General features: G+C 42.4%; 1 protein-coding gene and 1 pseudogene across 1 annotated transcript in view; both read left to right on the top strand.

The window, feature by feature from the left end:
* Positions 1-23,173, top strand: part of MCC (MCC regulator of WNT signaling pathway) — a 530,407-nt gene that overhangs the window by 102,081 nt on the left and 405,153 nt on the right. The window contains exon 2 of the mRNA XM_073624625.1: positions 20,007-20,245. Coding sequence (XP_073480726.1) covers positions 20,007-20,245 — 239 coding nt within the window. The remainder of the gene's footprint in view (positions 1-20,006; positions 20,246-23,173) is intronic.
* Positions 9,433-9,551, top strand: LOC141124416 (5S ribosomal RNA; annotated as a pseudogene).

Below are 23,173 nucleotides of genomic sequence, written 5' to 3'. Positions count from 1 at the left end.
ATTAAAATCTCATAGTAATAAGCAGCTATGATGAGAGAAACTTGCACAGATGATCTGGTAGAAGATCATCTGTGAGCCTGTCAGGCATTCTCTTAAAATTGTCTGTCTGAGTTAAACATCTTAGCTTTAAATTTAGTTTTATTTTAGGCTTTCCATCTGGTTAGCTACACTAAAGTCTAAATCCAGCCAATTAGTTTATTTTTTTTATTTTTTGGATAGAGTAGAAATGAATTACAATTTGTCGGTTTTATATTTGTCTGTGATCCCCAAATGGAAGATTTTCAGACTTTTCCTTCACTTCAAATTACTATGCATCCTATACAAGAGATGGTGCTTTTATCTGGGACTTGACGGAACAAGTTATATGGCTGCTTTCACACCTGTGAGTTTCAACAGGCAATTTTGGAACCTTTTTCCCTGTGTTTTTGCATGATTTAATTTTTTTCAGGTATATTTGGACTTCAGCATTTTTGTTTTAGCCAATGGGAAGCTAGTTACTAGGAGTAGATGGATTGTTTTTAGGCTTAAGGGCCAAGTTCACTTTTTGTTTTTGTTTTTTTCTCTAAATTCCAGCTCCCCTATGCACCAATATAGCATTCATGTACTTTTTTTTTTTTTTTGTATGCTTTCCATAAAATCTACAGACATGTACCTTACTGTCCTCCATCCATGATGCCAAACATATCTATTGCTTCTGTCTTGCATCCTTACAGACTCTAGGTCATGACACAGGAAGGAGTTTAACAGCTGACCTCAGCACATACCCTGCATCATCCACCCTCCCATTCCCAGGTACATGTTTTTTAAATGAAATTAAATCAATCAGTGATCACCCTTCCCATTAAATACACAATCGGATTGCATAGTGTATGGCCATCTTTATACAAGTACATAGAAGGGAGTGGACAGAAACACTTAGCTGTCAAGCCCCATTCACATCTTTGCATAGCGGGAACTCGCATTCCCACATGCTTTTTTTTTTTTTCTCCTAGCGTGGTGGGGAGGTGTTTTGGAGCATTTTCACTCATTGCACATAGGGCAGCCCATCCAACTGAATGTTACACACAGCAATTGCCCCAAAGAAGCTTCAGAACTTTTTTTTTTTTTTTAGAGCAGAGCTGGCTGCATTTTTAATTTTTTTTTGGTGCAGTGCATTTCTGAAATGCAAGGAAACACACATGTGAAAGGAGCCTCATTGTTCTCGTCTTAACACATCAATTTCACTTTCAGGCCCCATTTACATCTAGCATAGTGGGAGCGAACGTTTTGTGTTTTTCCTGTGACACACATAGGGCAGCCTGTTGATTTTAATTGGGCTGTGCTATATGTGGTTATGGGACTTGTTGGCGTTTTGTGGGTTGCGTGTTTTTTTTTTTTATTTATTTATTTATATTTTTTTTTACTGTGCATTTTGCAGCATTTGTCATGTAGACAAATTATATAATTTTATTTTTTATGACTACAAGGTATTCTCTGTTTGAACAAGGTGGAAAGGTGTGGTGTAGGATGTCTAGATCGCCACCTCTACCAGTAAGAAATGCAGCATGTTTTCTGAATGGACGAGGTGCCAAGACAAGAGAATCCCAATAATGGAAAATTCCTGAAGTTCTTTTTAAGCTAAATTGAATCGACTGTTTGCATTGACCTAATGCTTCAAGGACACCAGCTTTTCACTAAGGATGGGTACACACTTATGCGAATTGGATGGGGGTCTCCCCCCATCCAATTTGCATGAGAGTGTGACCGGCTCTCAATGGAGCCCGCTCGCACATCTCTGGGGGAACTGCGGAGCACACAGCAGAAGGGTCCTGTGCATCTTTGGCTAGGTTTTCAGGTCCAAATTCGGGCAAAAATGTGGACCTGGTCCTCCCCGAAAGGGAGAACAGGGACGCACTGGACCCCCTGCTGCAAGCCGCTCAGCACATAGTGTGAACCCAGCCTCTTGCATGCAGGAGTTAGGTAAAAATTTTTTTTTTTTTTTTTTTTATCTCTACACAGCCATAAAATAAAAATGGAAAATTTTACTTTTGAGTGCAGTCATTTTTATATATATCCTCTATCTCTATCCTCACAAAAGTGAGTACACCCCTCACATTTTATTATATCTATTCCTGTGACAGCACTGAAAATATGACACTTTGCTACAATGTTAAGTAGTGAGTGTACAGCTTGTATAGCAGTGTAAATTTTCTGTCCCCTCAAAAACTCAACACACAGCCATTAATGTCTAAACCACTGGCAACAAAAGTGAGTACACCCCTAAGTGAAAATGTCCAAATTAGGCCCAAATGGCCATTTTCCCTTCCCGGTGTCATGTGACTTGTTAGTGTTACATGGTCTCAGGTGTGAATGGGGAGCAGGTGTGTTAAATTTTTTTCTCTCTTACTGGTCACTAGAAGTTCAACATGGCACCTCATGGCAAAGAACTCTCTGAGGATCTGAAAAAAAAGAATTGTTGCCCTGCATAAAGATGCCCTAGGTTATAAGAAGATTGCCAAAACCCCGAAACTGAGTTGAAGCACGGTGGCCAGGACCATACAGTGGTTTAACAGGACAGGTTCCACTCAGAACAGGCCTAGCATGGTGAACCAAAGAAGTTAAGTGCCCGTGCTCAGCGTCATATCCAGAGGTTGTCTTTGGGAAATAGACCTATGAGTGCTGTCAGCATTGCTGCAGAGGTTGAAGGGGTGAGGGGTCAGACTGTCAGTGCTCAGACCATATGCTGCACACTGCATCAAATTGGTCTGCATGGCTGTTGTTCCAGAAGGAAGCCTCTTCTAAAGATGATGAACAAGAAAGCCTGCAGTTTGCTGAAGACAAGCAGACTAAGAACATTGAATTATTGGAACCATGTCCTGTGGTCTGATGAGACCAAGATAAAGTTTTTTTTTATTCAGATGGTGTCAAGCGTGTGTGGCAGCAACCAGGTGAGGAGTACAAAGACAAGTGTGCCTACCGTCAAGCATGGTGGTGGGATTGTCATGGTCTGGGGCTGCATGAGTGCTGCCGACACTGGGAAACTACAGTTAATTGAGGGAACCATGAACATGCACTGTGACATACTGAAGCAGAGCATGATCCCCTCCCTTCAGAGACTGCGGAGACTGGGCCACAGGGCAGTATTCCAACATAATGACCCCAAACACACCTCCAATATGACCACTGCCTTGCTAAGGAAGCTGAGGGTAAAGGTGATGGGCTGGCCAAGCATTTCTCCAGACCTAAACCCTATTGAGCATCTGTGGGGCATCCTCAAACGGAAGGTGGAGGAGCGCAAGGTCTCTAACCTCTACCAGCTCCATGATGTCATGGAAGAGTGGAAGAAAACTCCAGTGGCAACCTATGAAGCTCTAGTCAACTCCATGCCCAAGAGGGTTAAGGCAGTGCTGGAAAATAATGGTGGCCACACAAAAAATTGACACTTTGGGCCCAATTTGGACATTTTCACTTAGGGGTGTACTCACTTTTGTTGCCAGCGGTTTAGACATTAATAGCTGCATGTTGAGTTATTTTGAGGGGTCAGCAAATTTACACAAATTTACAAGCTGAACACTCACTACTTTACGTTGTAGCAAAGTGTAATTTCTTCACTGTTGTCAAATGAAAAGATATAGTAAAATAAATATATCTATATCTAAAAAATCTCTCTCTATCATATTGCAACACTGCCAATTGGAGATCGAAGAAGATGTTTTACATGCATTTAGGCAAGGTCTTTACAGATCATTTTACTTTTTGATCTTTCTGTTGACCAGATCCTGAGTATAAACATTCGTAAATTACATCAGTGCAAAAGGCCTTATTTTACTTTTTGACTGTACCTGACTACAAACAACGCATGCAGTGCACACTTTGTCCAGCTGATAGTTCGCAATATACTTTTTATGCAATAGCAGAGATGCTCTAACTTTGACCATGTGAATGTAAAGTATATATTCATATTTTTTTTTTTTTTTTTCTTTTAACAGCGCATTTTACCCCACACTCAGGAAGTTCCAGAATTAATGAATGTTCCCCCCAAAGAAAAGATTATGTAACCATTTTAATATTTAAAATAACAAGCATATTAATTAAGTGCAGATAGAGAACACTGCTTCATGTGCAGTTTAGCTTGGGGCAATGCTTTTTTTCATCTGTTAAATATAAAAAAAAAAAAAAAAAAACAGGTGTTTTCAAACTTTTTTTTGTCTAAAGAGCTTGCTTGGCATTTTTCAGGAATTAATTTGAAAGCTCTGTTGGGTCAGGCAGTTTTATCAGTAGTGCTGTAAGCTTTACTGCAGACCCCTCCCATTCATATGACATTGAACTGATAATAGAAAAAGGGAAATAAGGGTTTATTTTCTACTGAAGCCACCATAATATATCTATATGCACTGCAGACTACAAAGCACCACCAGTACCTCAACTTAGAGACCTGTCATGTAACAAAATGCTTTCAGAATAGCCCATACTTGTAGAGAGGGCTGAATTACGTACCTTTCCTGCCATCTGTGCCAGTGTTTCTCTGCTGTAGAGAACCAGTCCCCTGAATTTTGATAGGAAACATGTGAGTTCTGTGGTCCTCTGCAACTCTTGTTGGATCCCTCCTCTGACTTCCAATTACTGAAGTATCCTACATTGATGAACAGTGAAAGAGTGGAAGCTGGGACAGCTGCAGGAGTCATGGAGATTGTTACCACTGAGGTGTTTGTTTCTCAGTGGACTTTCCTGAAAGAATTAAAAATATTATGTTAAAACGTGCATTAAAAATATCTGCTGTTTCTGGGTATTGGAGACCAACCAAGGCAGTGATTTCATTGCTACTAATCCATCACTGGGGATTCTGGTGCTAGTTGTGATGGAGAAATAAGCCTTGCGGGAACTCAAGGGAGGTGTGTCGGAGGGGTATAAATGAGCAAGTTGACACAGTCCCTTTTAACCACTTGACCACTGGGCACTTAAACCCCCTTCCAACCAGACCAATTTTCAGCTTTCAGTGCTCTCACATTTTGAATGACAATTACTCAATCATGCAACACTGTACATAAAGCTTTCTTTTGGTGGTATTTTTTTTTTTTTTTTTTGGGTTTTTTATTTTTTGCGCTATAAAAGAAAAAAGACCAAAAATTCTGTTTGAAAAAAACAAATAAAAATAAAATGCATTTTTCTTAGTTTCCGTTATAAATTTTTGCAAATTAGTAATTTTTCTTCATAAATTTTGGCCAAAATTTATACTGCTACATATCTTTGGTAAAAATAACCCAAATCGGTGAATATTTGGTCTTTGCGAAAGTTAGAGTCCATAAGCTATGGTGCCAATCTCTGAAATTTGATCACACCTGATGTACTGACGGCCTATCTCATTTCTTGAGACTCTTAACAAGCCAGGAAAGTACAAGTATATGCTGTGTTTTCTCACACAGAGCATATGCATAGCACAAATGACACCCAAAAACACATTCTACTACTCCTCCTGAGTATGTCGATACCACATGTGTGAGACTTTTACACAGCGTAGCCACATACAGAGGCCCAACATGCAGGGAGCACCGTCAGGCATTTTTGGAGCATAAATTACACCTATAATTTCTTTTACACTTTTGAAGGCCCTGGAGCACCAGAACAATGGAAACACCCCAAAAATGACCCCATTTTGTAAAGAAAACAACCTAACGTAAAATCTGAGGCATAATGAGTCTTTTGAACATGTCTTTTTTTTTTTTTTTTTTACAAGTTTCTGGAAAATGCGTAAAGAAAATAAATGAAAATGCTTTTTCTTATCGTACATCACGGGACACAGAGCCATAGTAGTTACTATGTGGGTTATAGGCCACCTTTTAGGTGATGGACACTGGCACTCCCTAAGATAAAAAGTGCACTCCCTATATAACCCCTCCCACTACTGGGAGTACCTCAGTTTTTTCACCAGTGTCTAAGGTGTTGGTGACGAGTAAAGCTGTGCTGAGCTCCACTGGAGCAATCCTCACTGGGGCTAGCCATGCAGCCGGATCCATTGAAAGTTTCTTTTAGGCCGATTTGAATGGTACCCGGGCCTCGTGTCTGAAGAAACGAGGTCTTGCCTGTAAACTCTTCTTTTAGGATGCTGGACCCTGGGATCCAGTACTTTTGATAGTAAGGCCATAAAGTTTTACTGGCAGTGGTGCTATTACAGGTCCAGGATTGTGGGTTTCCTCGAGGATCCTCAGCTCCTGAAGGTTTAACGGAACCCACCGTAAAGGGTGAAGATTGGGTCTGTTGGTTTTACCACAGAAAACCCTTGCAGTGGGAAAGGTAAGTGTAGTTTTTCTAAGAAATTTATGAATTTTCTCATGAATATCTCCTTTAGGTTAGTAAATGTTGTCATGGTTATGTGTCACCACTGGGGGCGGTATAGAGCACATACCTTCTCACGCTTCCTCAGAGAGCTCACGATGTGTCCGGAGCAGCAGCTTCCATTTCCTCCAGCCAACAGCAGTCCTCCGGTAAGTCTGGGGGGGTTTTCCTCCCCACCAGACGCCCCCCACCTGTGCTATTTGCTACCCGTCTTCATGAGGAAGAAGCACTAAAAAAATAAAAACGGCACGCCGCACTACTCGGCGGCTTTTTCTCGCCTCTCTGTAAGATCCCATAGGGTTTACCCGCGCGGTAAATTTTTTTTTTTTTTAAAGAGAGGAGGGGGGGGGGGGGGGCGTAGGCGACGGAGGAGGGCGGGGCTTAGCGCAGAGTTGGCATCCTTCAACGCCCAGCACAGGTAAGAGTGTTTGTTTTTAAAAGCACTAGTGTTATTGCTGCAAGCTGCAGAGGGACGCAAGAGCTTAGAGGACATGAAAGAGGTTGATGACACGGGCATTCTTTTTGACATGTTTACTATTGCATCAGGCTGAGCGTTAATAGCAGCAGCTGACTATTGCTTAAGCAATGGATGAGATTTCTTCTGGTAGTACCTCTTTGTGCATTGGGCTATATTCAGAAGGGGGGTTGAAACACCCCCAAAAAAGGAGCTAAAAGGGTCTCCCTCAAGCTCTGGAAAGCGGACTCTTCAAACGGCATCCTCCCCTGAGAGGGGGTGGCTGGTCAGAGTGAGCATCAGGGCCGTGAAATGTTTGCAACTGTTTGCAACTGTTTTCAACACTGCAGCCCCTGTTCATTTTACTCTTTTTCCTCAGCCATGGTAGGTTTAAAAAAAAACAAAAGTTTAGCGACTTTGATCGCATCCCAGAGTGGTGAAGATGCGACAGGTTCTCTTCCATTTTCCTAAGACCCTCAGACTGAGGAACTAGGGGCCAGGAGAAGACTATTCCCTCAGGAGACTGTGGTGAGGCTGATGACTCTCTTCTTCTGAGGTGTCAATTGCGTGAGAATCAGCTTTCACAATCTGTAAGATTGATGGTACAATTTCTTGCTAAATAATCCGCTCCACATTTATGTACCCTTAACTGAGTGTTTGGGTTTGCTAAAGCCGCCTGAAGCCGTGCTATGCCTTTTCCTGTCCATTCTTTGCTGGGAAAAATTTTTGGACCTGGAGGATCACCCAGATGAGCATTATTTCCATTCTAAAAAGTTTTCACACTTTATCCTATGGTAGAGAAAATTCACTAAGCAGGGGTATACCAGCAATTAACGCTACTATATCCTTTGTGAGTACGTTTGACTCGTCCAGCAGACAATACTCAAATACTTAGGGAACCAGTTGATTAAAGGTTGGAATTCCTATTAAAAACAAAACAAAAAAAACACTTTTTTCTCTGGCAGGTTGAGTGTTTCAGCCTGCGCTGACAGTAATTGGTTAATAGTTGAGAAACAAGTTTTAACAGGTGTTTAAGGTTATCCTGCTCAGCAGGTCCAGGAGGCAGCTTTATGTTTGCAATAGTTGCTATGAAAGATTGTGCTTTCGCTAAGCGTCATGCAAGAAGCTCCTGGCTGGTCTTCCTTTTTGCGGTAACACAGATATCTGGGGATATTTTGGATATGTGCAAAGAATTTCTAATAAAAGAAAGATGCCCCTTTTTAACTTTTAAGTGAAGGAGTAAATGTATTTTTTATTTCAAAGCTCCTTCTTCTGTGCCAGGGACATCAGCCTCCAGGGAGTCTCTGCTGTCAGGTTCAAAGGGTAATCCTCAGGGTTAACCGCAGGGACAAAAGAGGTCTTGAGGGAGGAAGCCTACAAGATACTATAGCCTCCTTTTATGAGGAGGTACCCCCGCTTATTCCATAGGGAGAATTCTTCTGCAGTTCTCAGGGATCTGGCAGAAGGAGTGTCAATATGAATGGGCGATTTCCTCAATAGCTCCAACTTACAAACTGGAGTTCCAAGAGTTTCCATCTCCTCGTTTTCTCAGATCAAACGTTCCGAAGGATCCAGAGAAAAACATCTTTCTATAGCATTGGACCATCTTTTTCAAAAGGTGTTCATGGTGGCCCCCATGTAAGAGCAGAGATTGGGGTTTGGTAAATCCAAATGGACTTTCTAGATCTCAAAAATCTAAAATTCAATTGCTGAATATAATCTCTCCCCTTTTTGCATGAAGTCAATCCAATCTATCTCCATCCTACAAGGGGGAGAACGTCTGGTGTCAATTGACGTCAAAGATGCATATCTCCATATGCCTATTAACTCGCTTACTAGTAATATTTTCTTTCAAAGTGGAAAATCTTATTTTTTAGTGTGTAGCTCTGCTTTCCGATCTAGCTGCTACACCTCGAGTACAAGGTTCTGGCTCCTTTTCTAGCCAGATTGAGGGCCCAAGGTATAACGATTATGGTTTACCTAGTCGATCTGTTCTTGTTAGACCAGTTGGTATGGAGAAAAAGAAGCTGCGCTGTTTAAAGGTTCAGGCCAACAATAGCTTGTAGGTGTCAGGATGTTAGATTACTGACAGTTCAAAGAGATCCAAACAAACACCCAAGTGAGCCTGATCAGCAAATAAGTGCCACCACCTTTTAAAAAACTTGCTTACCAGATGGTAAGCAAAACCAAGCAGATGGCTAAAGCCTAGCCAAGGCCTTTACTTGTGTGGGGAAAATCATCTGGACATGTGTAGGTTATGCCGCGTACACACGGTCGGACTTTTCGGCTACAAAAGTCCGACGGACAATCCGATCGTGTGTGGGCTTCCCCGGACTTTCAGCGGACTTTCAGCGGACTTTCCCAGCCACAAATCTGACGGACTTTAGATTTGGAACATGCTTCAAATCTTTACGTCGTAACTCCGCCGGACCCAGAAATCCGCTCGTCTGTATGCTAGTCCGATGGACAAAAACCGATGCTAGGGCAGCTGTTGGCTACTGGCTATCAACTTCCTTATTTTAGTCCGGTGTGCATCATCACATAAGAATCCGTCGGACTTTTGTGTGATCGTGTGTAGGCAAGTCCGGTCGTTAGAAAGTCCGTCGAAAGTCTGTCGGACGGGTAGAGTATTCAAGCTCTACATTCCCAATGTGTCTGACTCCAAAGCCTACGGCCACATCACTCTGATAACGCTCGATCTTGTCTGATCTTGGAGGCTAAGCAGGGTCAGGCCTGGTTAGTACCCTGATGGAAGACCACCTGGAAATACCAGGTGCTGTAGGCTGGGTGCACCGGAGCCTCAGTTTATGGTTAACATCTAAAAATCAGCGAAGGGGAAAATCCTTCTTTCAGTTACCTGGGAAATAGTATCAACATATGCCAACCTTTTTTTGTTTATGTTGGGGGACAGTCCTGAAAGAGGCAGCTGTCCAGGAGAAGTGGCCTAGATCAGAAATGGCCTTGCCCATTAACATTTTAAAAATTCAGGCAGAACACTTGGTTCCGAGGGCCTGAACGTTCAGTTTAAGGTATTTGTCCTGCTAGGAGTCAGTTTATGCCACAGCAATGACCTATATTAATCACCAGGGGGGCACAAGAAGTTGTGCGGCCCAGAGAAAGGTGAATCTTATCCTATCTTGGGCAGAAAACAATGTACTTTGCTTATCGGCAGTTTTCATTTTAGGAATAGAAAATTGGCAGGCGGACTACTTCAGTTGCTAGCAGTTTTTCCTGGGAGAATGGTTCCTTCACCCCAATATCATCCTGTCAATATGTCAAGGATGGGGGATCCCAGACATAGATCTGTTTGTGTCCAGGATCAACAAAAAAGATTGACAACTTTGTGTCAAGGACAAAAGATCTGCTAGCATGCGGAACGGATGCCTTGCTATTCCCGTGGAATCTGTTTTCACTATTCTGCCTGCATCCACAACTTCTTCACAGGATCAAGTAGGAAGGGAAGTCGTTGATTCTTGTGACCCCCAGCGGGGTCCAGGATATCTTGGTATGCAGAGATCGTAGAGATGGCAGTAGGGAACCCATGAACCCTACCTTCACTGGCAGACCTTCTCTCGCAAGGTCCAAAGTTCCATCCTACTTTACAAACGGTAAATTTAACGGTTTGGCTATTAAGACCCACACTCTGAAGAAGCGTGGGCTGTCAGCTTAGGTAGTTTTCTACCTTGGTTTATGCAGAGCCAGCCTCCATGGTTATATATTATGGAGTCTGGGAAGCATATATCTCCTGATGTGAAACCAGGAGCTGCACTCCAGGAAATAAGTCTAGGTAGAGTCCTTGATTTTTTTTTTTTTCTTTCTGCAGATGGGGTGAGAAATAAAGCTAGCCTTGTGTGCTTTCGAAGGACAGGTCTCGGCCTTATCAGTATTATTTCAATGACCACTTGCTTCGCATTCTTTGGTCCATAACTTTTATTCAGGGGGTAACTTGGCTTAATCTCTGGTTAAGTAACCCCTGAACCCTTGGGACTTGAATTTAGTTTTGTCGGCATTACAAAACATCCTTTTTGGGCCGATACGACATATTCCCTTGGTTCTTTTTTGACAAGGAAACTATTTTTTTCTGGTAACCATATCTGCTGAAAGAAGGGTATTAGTATTGGCTGCTCTTTTTTGTAAAGAGCCATATTTTTGTTGCTCTCAAGGATGAGGTAGTATTGTGTCCTCATCCTAACTTTTTACCAAAGGTAGTATCAGGTTTTTATCTAAACCAGGATATTGTTCTACCGTCCTTTTTTCAGAACCCTGTTTGGAAGAAAAATCACTACATTTTTTGATGTGGTGAGAGCAGTTAATGTCTACTTAAAGGCGATTGCTCAGATTCGGAAAACGGATGTTTTTATTCTTGTTGCCTGAAGGTCCTAAAGGAGGACAGGCAGCATAGAAATCTACTATTCTAAATAGATTTGACAAGTAATCGTTCAAGCTCATGGTTAAAGAGGTGGATTCCACCCTCTCAAATGAAAACACACTCCTCCTAAGGCTGTTAGTGCTTCCTGGGCAGTGCATCACCAAGCCTCCATGGCTCAAATCTGCAAGGCTGCAACTTGGTCTTCAGTCTATACGTTTACTAGATTCTATCCAAATAGATGTAAAAGGTCATGAGGATATCGCCTTTGGGCGCAGTGTACTGCAGGCTGCAGTATTAGTCCTCTAGTCTTATTGCCCTACTTTTTATTTTGTCTCCCTCCCTTCAGTTGGCATTGCTATAGGACATCCCACATAGTAACTACTATGGCTCTGTGTCCCGTGATGTACGATAAGAAAATAGGATTTTTAAAACAGCTTACCTGTAAAATCCTTCTCTTAAGTATATCACTGGACACAGAGGTCCCTCCCTTCTTTGGTATACGCGTGTATTGCTTTGCTAAAAAACTGAGATACTCTCAGTAGTGGGAGGGGTTATATAGGGAGTGGACTTCCTGTCATAGGATGTGCCAGTGTCCATCACCTGAAGGTGGCATATAACCCACATAGTAACTACTATGGTTCTGTGTCCCGTGATGTACTTCAAAGATAAGGATTTTACAGGTAAGCTGTTTTTAAAATCCAATTTTTTTTTCTACACAAAGTTGTCCATTTATACAATATTTCTAACACATAGCATGTACATACCAAAAATTACACCCCAAAATAGATTCTCCTACTCCTGAGTACAGCGATACCACATGTGGGAGACGTTTACACAGCCTGGTCACATAGAGAGGCCCAACATGTAGGGAGCACCATCAGGCGTTCTAGGGTCATAAATGTCAAATCTAATTTGACTACCTATTACACTATTACCTATTACACTTTTGTGAGGCACTGTAGTGGCGCCGGGTCCTGAGGTCATGGATTGTCCCGGGTGCGCGCCCGATTCTGTGAGGATGTCAATGTACGCCCTCCCAGAGTTATTGAGCCACGATGTAGCCATCATTCGGCTATGGCACGGTTGTTAAACACTTGCCGACCGCCTAACGCAGATATACTGCGGCGGAATGGCACGGGCAGGCAAAATCACATACCTGGTACGTGATCTGCCTCCCGCGGGAGGGGGGTGCATCGCGCCCCCCCCCCCCCAGTGCCCGAGGCGGTCGGCTTCGTTAGGGGAGCGATACAGACTGAGGGGGAGACCACTCATTTGTGGCCACCCCCTCGCGATCGCTCCCCACGAGTGAGATTCTTCCTCTGCTGCTGTATAGTAAACAGCGGCAGAGGAAGTGATGTCATCAGTCCTCGGCTCGGTATTTTCCGTTCCGGCGCCGAGGAGAGAAGACATCTGAGTGAGTGCACAACACACACACACAGTAAAACACACCAGGCACACTCTACACCCCCCCCCCCACCCGTCTCAGTGACACCAAGCAGTTTTTTTGTTTTTTTTTCTGATTACTGCATTGGTGTCAGTTTGTGACAGTTAGTGTGGTAGGGCAGTTAGGGTTAGCCCCCTCTTAGGTCTAGGGTACCCCCCCTAATAAAGTTTTAACACCTTGATCACCCCCCGTTGCCAGTTTCACTAAGCGATCGTTTTTCTGATCGCTGTATTTGTGTCACTGGTGACGCTAGTTAGGGAGGTAAATATATAGGTTCGCCGTCAGCGTTTTATAGCATCAGAGACCCCCATATACTACCTAATAAAGGTTTTAACCCCTTGATTGCCCCCTAGTTAACCCTTTCACCAGTGATCACCGTATAACTGTTACGGGTGACGCAGGTTAGTTTATTTTTTAAAGTGTCAGGGCACCTGCCGTTACCTAATAAAGGTTTAGCCCCCTGATCGCCCGGCGCTGATATAACTTTGGTTTTGGGGTCAGATAGGGTCTGCGTCGCCCCAGGCAGCGTCAGGTTAGCGCCAGTACTGCTAACACCCACCCACGCACGCACCATACACCTCCCTTAGTATCTGAACGGATCAATATCTGATCCGATCAGATTTATACTAGCGTCCCCAGCAGTTTAGGGTTCCCAAAAACGCAGTTTTAGCGGGATCAGCCCAGATACCTGCTAGCACCTGCATTTTGCCCCTCCGTCCAGCCCACCCAAGTGCAGTATCGATCGATCACTGTCACTTACAAAACACTAAACGCATAACTGCAGCATTCGGGCTGCGATCGCTAACAGTTTTTTTGGTAGCGTTTTGGTGAACTGGCAAGCACCAGCGGCCTAGTACACCCCGGTCGTAGTCAAACCAGCACTGCAGTAACACTTGGTGACGTGGCGAGTCCCATAAGTGCAGTTCAAGCTGGTGAGGTGGCAAGCACAAGTAGTGTCCCGCTGCCACCAAAAAGACAAACACAGGCCCGTCGTGCCCATAATGCCCTTCCTGCTGAATTCGCCAATCTTAATTGGGAACCCACCACTTCTGCAGCACCCGTACTTCCCCCATTCACATCCCCAACCAAATGCAGTCGGCTGCATGAGAGGCATTTTCTTTATGTCCTCCCGAGTACCACTACCCAACGAATGTTTTAGCGTAGGGTACAGCATTGCACAGACTAGGCACACTTTCACAGGGTCTCCCAAGATGCCATCGCATTTTGAGAGATCCGAACCTGGAACTGGTTACAATTTATAAAAGTTAGTTACAAAAAAAAAAGTGTAAAAAAAACAAAACCAAAATAGTTGTCGTTTTATTGTTCTCTCTCTCTCTATTCTCTCTCTATTGTTCTGCTCTTTTTTACTGTATTCTATTCTGCAATGTTTTTATTGTTGTTATGTTTTATCATGTTTGCTTTTCATCAATTTTTTATACTTTACTGTTTACTGTGTTTTTTATTGTTAACCATTTTTTTGTTTTCAGGTACGCCATTCAGCTGCAGCGCGGATTTATTTATCTTGACAGCAACAGCGTTTGCTCCCACGATATATAAAGCCATGACTCCAGCGGAGGTGATATATGCCGAAGCATGGGGGCAGCAGGGGCGGAGGAGCGATTTCCTCTTAACTTTTGGGGCAGATGTCCCCATGCTTCGGCATATATAAATGGTGCATGTATGCCCATCATTAGAAGTGGATGGATGAAGGGAGGTATTCTAATGGTGGGCATACCCACCGATCAATCTTTTTTTCGTTCAGCCCACAGGCTGTATGAAAAAAAAAGATTACAATATATGCCCAACAAGGAACGGCAACGTACTGGTATGTTGCTGGAATTTGAGTGGTTATACCAGAATGATACCTGCAGGTTTAGGTATCATCTTGGTATCATTCTTTTCATCCAGCAGTCGGCTTTCATGTAAAAGCAATCCTAGCGGCTAATTAGCTTCTAGACTGCTTTTACAAGCAGTGGGAGGGAATGTCCCCCCCCACCATCTTCCATGATTTTCTCTGGCTCTCCTGTCCCAACAGGGAACCTGAGAATGCAGCCGGTGATTCCGCCAGCTGACCCTAGAGCTGATCAGAGACCAGAATGGCTCCAATCAGCTCTATGGCCTAAGAAACCGGAAGCTACGAGCATTTCATGACTTAGATTTCGCCGGATGTAAACAGCACCATTGGGTAATTGGGAAAGCATTTTATCGCACTGATCTTGGTGTGGTCAGATGCTTTGAGGGCAGAGGAGAGATCTAGGGTCTAATAGACCCCATTTTTTTCAAAAAAGATTACCTGTCACTCTATTGCTATCATAGGGGATATTTACATTCCCTGACATAATAATAAAGGAACAGTTTAAAAGTAAGATAAAAAAGCAAAAAAAAAAATAATAAAGAAAAAAAAAACACCCCTGTCCCCCTCTGCTCTTGCGCAAAGGCGAACGCAAGCATTGGTCTGGCGTCAAATGTAAACAGCAATTGCACTATTTGGGGGTTTAAAGTAATTTTCTTGCAAAAAATATTTTTTTTTTCATGTAAACAAAAAGTGTCAGGGCTTTGTCTTCAAGTGATTAGAAGAGTGGGTGATGTGTGACATAAGCTTCTAAATGTTGTGCATAAAATGCCAGGTCAGTTTAACCCCCCCCCAAAAATAACCCCATTTTGGAAAGTAGATACCCCAAGCTATTTGCTGAGAGGTATGTCGCGTCCATGGAATATTTAATATTGTGACACAAGTTACAGGAAAAAGCCACTTTTTTTTTTTTTTGCACAAAGTTGTCACTAAATGATATATTGCGCAAACATGCCATGGGAATATGTGAAATTACACCCCAAAATACATTCTGTTGCTTCTCCTGAGTACGGGGATACCACATGTGTGAGACTTTTTGGGAGCCTAGCCGCATACGGGACCCCAAAAACCAAGCACCGCCTTCAGGGTTTCTAAGGGTGTAAATTTTTGATTTCACTCCTCACTGCCTATCACAGTTTCGGAGGCCATGGAATGCCCAGATGGCACAAACCCCCCCAAATGACCCCATTTTGGAAAGTAGACACCCCAAGCTATTTGCTGAGAGGTATTGTGAGTATTTTGCAGACCTCGCTTTTTGTCACAAAGTTTTGAAAATTGAAAAAATAAAAAAAAAATACATTTTTCTTGTCTTTCTTCATTTTCAAAAACAAATGAGAGCTGCAAAATACTCACCATGCCTCTCAGCAAATAGCTTGGGGTGTCCACTTTCCAAAATGGGGCCATTTGGGGGGGGGGGGGGTTGTGCCATCTTGGCATTTTATGGCCTTGGAAACTGATAGTTAGTGAGGACTGAAATCAAAAATTTACGCCCTTAGAAATCCTGAAGGCAGTGCTAAAAAAACAAAAAAAACAAAAAAAAAAAACAGTTTGTCATTTTCCCGCAACTTGTGGCAAAATATAAAATATTCCATGGACTCGACATGCCTCTCAGCAAATAGCTTGGGGTGTCTACTTTCCAAAATGGGGTCATTTGGAGGGGTGTTTGAACTGTCCTGGCATTTTATGGCCTTCAAAACTGTGATAGGTAGTGAGGAGTGAAATCAAAAATTTACGCCCTTAGAAATCTTGAAGGCGGTGATTGGTTTTCGGGGCCCCGCACGCGGCTAATGCTCCCAAAAAGTCCCACACATGTGGTATCCCCATACTCTGGAGAATCAGCTAAATGTATTTTGGGTGCAATTCAACATATGCCCATGGCCTGTGTGAGCAATATATCATTTAGTGACAACTTTTTGTAATTTTTTTTTTTTTTTTCCGTCATTATTCAATCACTTGGGACAAAAAAATGAGTATTCAATGGGCTCAACATGCCTCTAAGCAATTTCCTTGGGGTGTCTACTTATCAAAATGGGGTCATTTGGGGGGATTTTGTACTGCCCTGCCATTTTAGCACCTCAAGAAATGATAGGCAGTCATAAACTAAAAGCTGTGTAAATTCCAGAAAATGTACCCTAGTTTGTAGATGCTTTAACTTTTGCGCAAACCAATAAATATACGCTTATTGACATTTTTTTACCAAAGACATGTGGCTGAATACATTTTGGACTAAATGTATGACTAAAATTGAGTTTATTGTATTTTTTTATAACAAAAAGTAGAAAATATTGTTTTTTTTTTTTCAAAATTTTCGGTCTTTTTCCATTTATAGCGCAAAAAATAAAAACCGCAGAGGTGATCAAATAGCATCAAAAGAAAGCTCTATTTGTGGGAACAAAAGGACGCAAATTTTGTTTGGGTACAGCATTGCATGACCGCGCAATTAGCAGTTAAAGCGATGCAGTGCCGAATTGTAAAAAGTGCTCTGGTCAGGAAGGGGGTAAATCCTTCCGGGGGCTGAAGTGGTTAAGTAGTTAAAGTGTAACTAAAGGCAATTTTTTTTTTTTCCGTTTTAGGTAGACTAAGGGGGGGGGCGGTTTATAACCCTCAGTAACAAACAAATTGCCACCACTCCCATCTATAACTTGCCTTCACAGCAAGGAGCACATGGAAGGGCAACGCATGCAAAACAAAACCAGAGAAAAATCCCAGCTTAACCAGTCTGCTTACCAACCAAATTAACCTGTCTAACGGTATGTGTTTTAAAAACAGGTTGGCACACATTTGCCAACACATGCAGGATGGGCTACCTCCAAGCTCACCTCCCCTCTATCTATTAGAATGCATGTGCTTCCACTGTGGAGACTCTCATAAATTTACAAGAATTAGGACTGCAGATAATACTGGGGTGCCGTGAAGTGGCTGTGCAGCTTATGCATGTGTTTGCAAATGTGTGCTAACTAAACCCCTGTTTTTTAATGCATACTATTAGACAGGTTAATTTGGTTGGTAAGCAGACTGTTTGGTGAGTTGAGCTGGAAATTTCTTGCAGCGCTCTTAACCCTGTCAGTTTTTTTTTTTTGCCATCTGTGACCCATTGGGAGGATTTCCTTTCATTTCCTGTCCCATAGCCAAAACTGGAAGAGGAAATCCTCCAGTGAGTGAATCCCTGGTTGTCATTAGAACTAGTATCCTCATTTAAAAGATTTTTCCTCTTGGTTTTCATGTTTCAACCCAAAATTTGGGAGTTAATTTTGCTTTCACTTTTGTAGATAACTGTAAACGGCACCCTTAGGGAGGGCACAGATAGCAGTAAAAACTTGTCAGATGATCTAATCCCTCTCCACTCAATCCAAAACTAAAGGGACACTCAAAGTGTTGATTACAAGCCTATAGTCTATGTATGGAAAGGCAAATTTGACAGAAAACCTTATCCTGAGGTTTATGTATGTCTGAGATTCTCACTCATAGCACAGGAATGACAGGATTTTGTGTGTTCAAGGACTACAGCATTTGTGGAAAGTGTATATTGCAAGTAGATTCAACCATGTCCATGTAAGTCAAACCCAATATTCAGTACAGTGTAGCCATGGTTACATTTCGCCTTGTGCATCGCATATCTTCTCTGCATCAAAGAATCCCTCCTTCTCAAGTTCTGAAGTTGGAAAGTGTATGGTTTATCGCCTATAGTCAGCACCTTCATCTGCCTTCACAACTATTAATCCTTTGGCGGGCTCAAAATCAGCATTCCATGTGCCACTGCCTTTGTGTTGTGGAATTTGTAATGTTTGCATCATTACATCTATTAAATCCTGAGGATTTAGTAGCCTAGTGAGGTTCCCAGCGGTGAATCCGTCTTAAATACCTTCATTAAGTTGCTGTGAGTTAATCAGCACCAAAGTGTTAATGCACCGTTACAATGTGGTGGAGGCATGTTTTGCTCATTCTACTACATGTTCTTGAGTGAGGCTATAAAGATAAAAAGGTTTTATTTTGTCACACATGGTAAAAATGGCTCCTTTTTTTATGTTGCATGCACGCTTTCCTGCTCAGTATACATTTGTCTCTGCACTTTATCTTCTTTCTTCTTGCCTGTGGGTCTTGTAGGAGGCTAAAACAAAGAGCACTTATGATGATGAGGTGTGAACGGATGGGAAGTGTGCAGCCTAGTTTAATTGTAGGCTCTGTTCACACTCGATGCATGTTTTTGCATACATTTACGCTCTTTTGAATTGTATAAACAATTGTGTTTTCATATGCATATTTTTTGTTGTTCATTTTGTTGTCCATAGTAAGTGAGAAACATTCAGAAATAAAAGGTAGTTTTTTTTAACAGTGAGAGACAGAATAACAACAAAAATATCCAGAAAAATGAATTTCAAAAAAGTTGTACATTGATTTGCATTTTAATGAGTGAAATAGGTTTTTGATCCCCTATCAATCGGTAAGATTTCTGGCTCCCAGATGTCTTCTATAGAGGTAACAAGCTGAGATTAGGAGCGCTCTCAAAGGGAGTGCTCATAATCTCAGCTTGTTACCTGTATAAAAGACACCTGTCCACAGAAGCAATCAATCCGACTCCAATCTCTCCACCATGGCCAAGACCAAAGATCTGTCCAAGGATGTCAGGGACAAGAATGTAGACCTACACAAGGGAAGAGGTTCAAGAGTTCAAGTGATGATAAAGTCAAGTTTTTTTTCTTTTAAAAAAAAATAACAAACATGTCATACTTGCCTGCTTTATGCAGTGGTTTTGCACAGAGCAGTCCCAGTCCTCTTCTTGGGTCCCTTGCTGGTGCTCCTGGCCCCTCCCTTCTGCTGAGTGCACCGAGAGCAAATAGCTTGCTGTGGGGGCACCTAAGCAGAGCCGCTGCTCTGTGTGTCCATTCCGACACTGAGCTGCAACTTGGCCGCAGCCCCTCTCTTCACATTGGCTTGCTGGCTGTGATTGACAACAGCGAGAGCCAATGGCTTCCGCACCCGTTAAAGCCAAAGAGGAGGGAGAGTCCCTGGAGAGCTGAGGCTGTTGTGGAAATCGCTGGATCATGGGGGGGGTTCAGGTGAAGGTTCGTGGGGGGGCTGAGGGGGCCCCTGTACACAAGTGGTTTAAACAAAAAAAAAAACTTTCATGCATAGGTGGTAAAGGTAAAAAAAAAAACCTTGAGGCTTTAAAAAAACAAAAAAAAAACTCAGTGGTGGATGCTTATGGATTATTTTTGGAGACTATGGACATTTTAGTGTCACTTTTTTAAGTTTTAAAAAATATCAGTCATTGTCTAGTTATGCGCTTCAGCTGGACTGGAGTTGAACGTTCAATAATGCCAACATTTGAAAAAAATTGTTGGAGGCTACTGTGTATCAAATCTAGGGTTTGAAACATATCTCAAGTCAGTGCTCTGTTTACTAGATAAGTCGTGCAGCATTTGCTACTGTCATGTTTACCTGTGAGATTGATAGATAAAACTGCAGGCCTCTAGGATGTATACAGTCAATGTGAGCTCTTGTTTGAAAGCATGCACTGAATGGGGTCAACAGTTTTTTGGCACCGTGACAAAGCCCTGTTTAATCTGTTTTCCAGGAATGATTTATTAATGGTTTGCCGCCAGCTGAACATGGAGGATTCGGTGGTTGAAATCATGCATCAGCTTGGGGCTGACGAAAATGGGAAGATATCTTTTCAGGATTTCAGCAAATGTCGTATGCAGCTTGTGCGTGAAATCCGAAAGGAGGAGGTGGATTTGTCTGACGACTCCTGCAAAAACAAAAAACTGCGTGATCGAATCACCTCCTGGCCAACTGGGAGTGATCACAGCTTAGGTGGGTCCTATGCTTTTGTGCAAATATGAAATGCTACTAGTATTTGGATTGTGGTGCTGCTGCAGTTGCATTTTAAAATCTTTAAGACGCTTTATTCATAAAAAAGACTTTCCCACTTTTTTTTTTTCTGTCAATGTTTTAACAAAATAAGCCATTTTAAATATCAGTAAATAATTCCCCTGTCAGTGAAAATATTGCTGATAGGCACTAAAAATAAGCACTTCAGAAAAAAAGTACTTTATTACAAAGACTGATTGGTCTTAAAGTGTCATTAAACCCCACATTTATTTTGTCATTACAGTGAGGAAGAAAGTATTTGATCCCCTGCTGATTTAGTATGTTTGCCCACTGGCAGAGAAACGATCAGTTTATAACGTTACTTGTAGGTTTATTTTAACAGTGAGAGACCGAATGACAAAAATATCCAGAAGAACGCATTTCAATAAAGTTTTATAAATTGATTTTCATTTTAATGAGTGAAATAACTTGACCCCTTCACAAACCATGACTTAATACTTGGTGGCAAAACCCTTGTTGGCAATCACAGAGGTCATAAGTTATTGTAGTTGGCCACCAGGTTTGCACACATCTCGGGGGGATTTTGTCCCACTCCTCTTTGCAGATCCTCTCAAAGTCATTAAGGTTTAGAGGCTGACGTTTGGTAACTTGAAACCTTTAGCTCACTCCACATATTTTCTATGGGATTAAGGTCTCAAGACTGGCTAGGCCACTCCGTGACCTTAATGTGCTTCTTGAGCCACTTTGTTGCCTTGGCCGTGTGTTTTGGGTCATTGTCGTGCTGGAATACCCATCCATAAGCCAGTTTCAATGCCCTGGCTGAGGAAAGGAGGTTTTTACCCAAGATTTGACGGTACGTGGCCCTGCCAATTGTCCTCCCCTTTTTGTTTTTTGATACGTTGACATTGTTCTGTTCCCTTAGCAGAAAAAAACCCCAAAGCATATTGTTTCCATCTCCATGTTTGATGGTGGGGGAAGTTTTCTTGGGATCATAGGCAGCATTCCTCCTCCTCTTCCTCCCAAACACGGTGAGTTGAGTTGATGCCAAAGAGCTTGATTCTGCTCTCATCTGACCACAACACTTTCACCCAGCTCTCCTCTGAATCATTCAGATGTTCATTAGCAAACTTCAGGTGGGCCTGTACATGTGCTTTCTTGAGCAGGGGGCCTTGCGGGCGCTGCAGGATTTTAATCCTTCACGGCGTAGTGTTTTACCAATTGTTTTCTTGGTGACTATCGTCCCAGCTGCCTTGAGATTGACAAGATTCTCCTGTGTAGTTCTGAGCTGATTTCTCACTGTCCTCATGATCATTGAAACTCCACAAGGTGAGATCTTGCCAGACCAAGGGAGATTGACAGTTATTTTGTCTTTCTTCCATTTGTGAATAATTGCACCAACTGTTGTCTCCCTCTCACCAAGCTGCTTGGCGATGGTTTTGTAGCCCATTCCAGCCTTGTGTAGGTCTACGATCTTGTCCCTGACATCCTTGGACAGCTCTTTGGTCTTGGCCATGGTGAAGAGTTTGGAATCTGATTGCTTCTGTGGACAGGTTTCTTTTATACAGGTAACAAACTGAGATCAGGCGCACTCCCTTTTAAGAGTGCGCCTAATCTCAGCTCATTACCTGTATAGAAGACACCTGGGAGCCAGAAATCTTGCTGATTTGTTAGGGGATCAAATACTACTTTCACTCATTAAAATGCAAATCAATTTATAACATTATTGGAAAAGCATTTTTCTGGATATTTTTGTTTGTCTCTGTTAACATAAACCTTCCATTAAAATGATAGACTGATCATTTCTGTGTCAGTGGGCAAACAAACAAAATCAGCAGGGAATCGAATACCTCTTTCCCTCACTGTACATGTAAAAATGCTACCTCTACAGGTCTGCACAACTTTTTCAATTATGCATTTTGTGATTAATATGTACCTGGTTGATCCTGCCATTTCGCTGTACTGCCTATTCAGCGTGGCAACAGAATGGCAGTTAATCTTAGGTGTGCATGCCCTGGAAGATCCCTGTTCAGAAGCAGTGCTCTTGTTTCTTGTCTAGAAATTGGCCCACGTGACTTTGTCATCCTGTGGGGTAGTTCCAGCAGGTGCCCTGACATCTCCTTTTACTCCCTCCCGCTTTTACTTATGTTGGCTCAGGAGTATGACAAAGGTCGTCAATCAGCACAAAATCTGCCTCTACTGGGACAGCGCTTTCCTTCTTTTGCCACTCCACCCCTCTTGCATTACAGTGCAGGGCAAGTACCCAAACTTCTTGTGACCACAGTATTGAGCATATAACAACATTGTTTTGAGACCTAGAGAATGTAGCATTACCTTTCCTAATGGTTTATACAAATCTGTTGTATTGGGTTTAATGACACTTTTAAAGACAGCTTTACTTTGCACTTTGCAGGTGGGAATACCCAAACAGCGACTTCAGCTGAAAGGATGCGGCCATCTGACTTTTTTTTTTTTTTGTAAATCCAAACCTTGTATGGCTAGCGCCAGTTAAAGTTGTCCTTCCGTCCTTCCTTCCTTCCCTGTATGCACCAATGTAGTGACACTAACAGATTTTACTGATCACTTATTTTATCTTGGAGCTCCAGTTGTTTCAATAGAGTCCTCATGGTGTATAAACAGTCTGGAAGTCATGAATCCAAACGACACCAAGTCTTTCCTAAATATCTTTGTGTACAGGAACAAATTCACCTTTTTTGCAACATGTTGCCTAAAGCAGGTCAATGATGGTTTGAATCTAGGCCAGTGCAGCAGGGACCGACCAAGATTCACACCATGTAGGGCTGGCTGATTGTACCCAAGTCGATCCGTCAATCTGCTTTAGTACAACAAGCATGTTAGATTTTTAAGATGCAGTTATTGCCAGTGGCTATAGCCGCTAGCCGTAATCGCTGT

This window comes from Aquarana catesbeiana, linkage group LG01, assembly GCF_042186555.1.
Source record: "Aquarana catesbeiana isolate 2022-GZ linkage group LG01, ASM4218655v1, whole genome shotgun sequence".
Lineage (NCBI taxonomy): Eukaryota > Metazoa > Chordata > Amphibia > Anura > Ranidae > Aquarana > Aquarana catesbeiana.
This window is presented reverse-complemented; position numbering and strand designations above follow the sequence as displayed.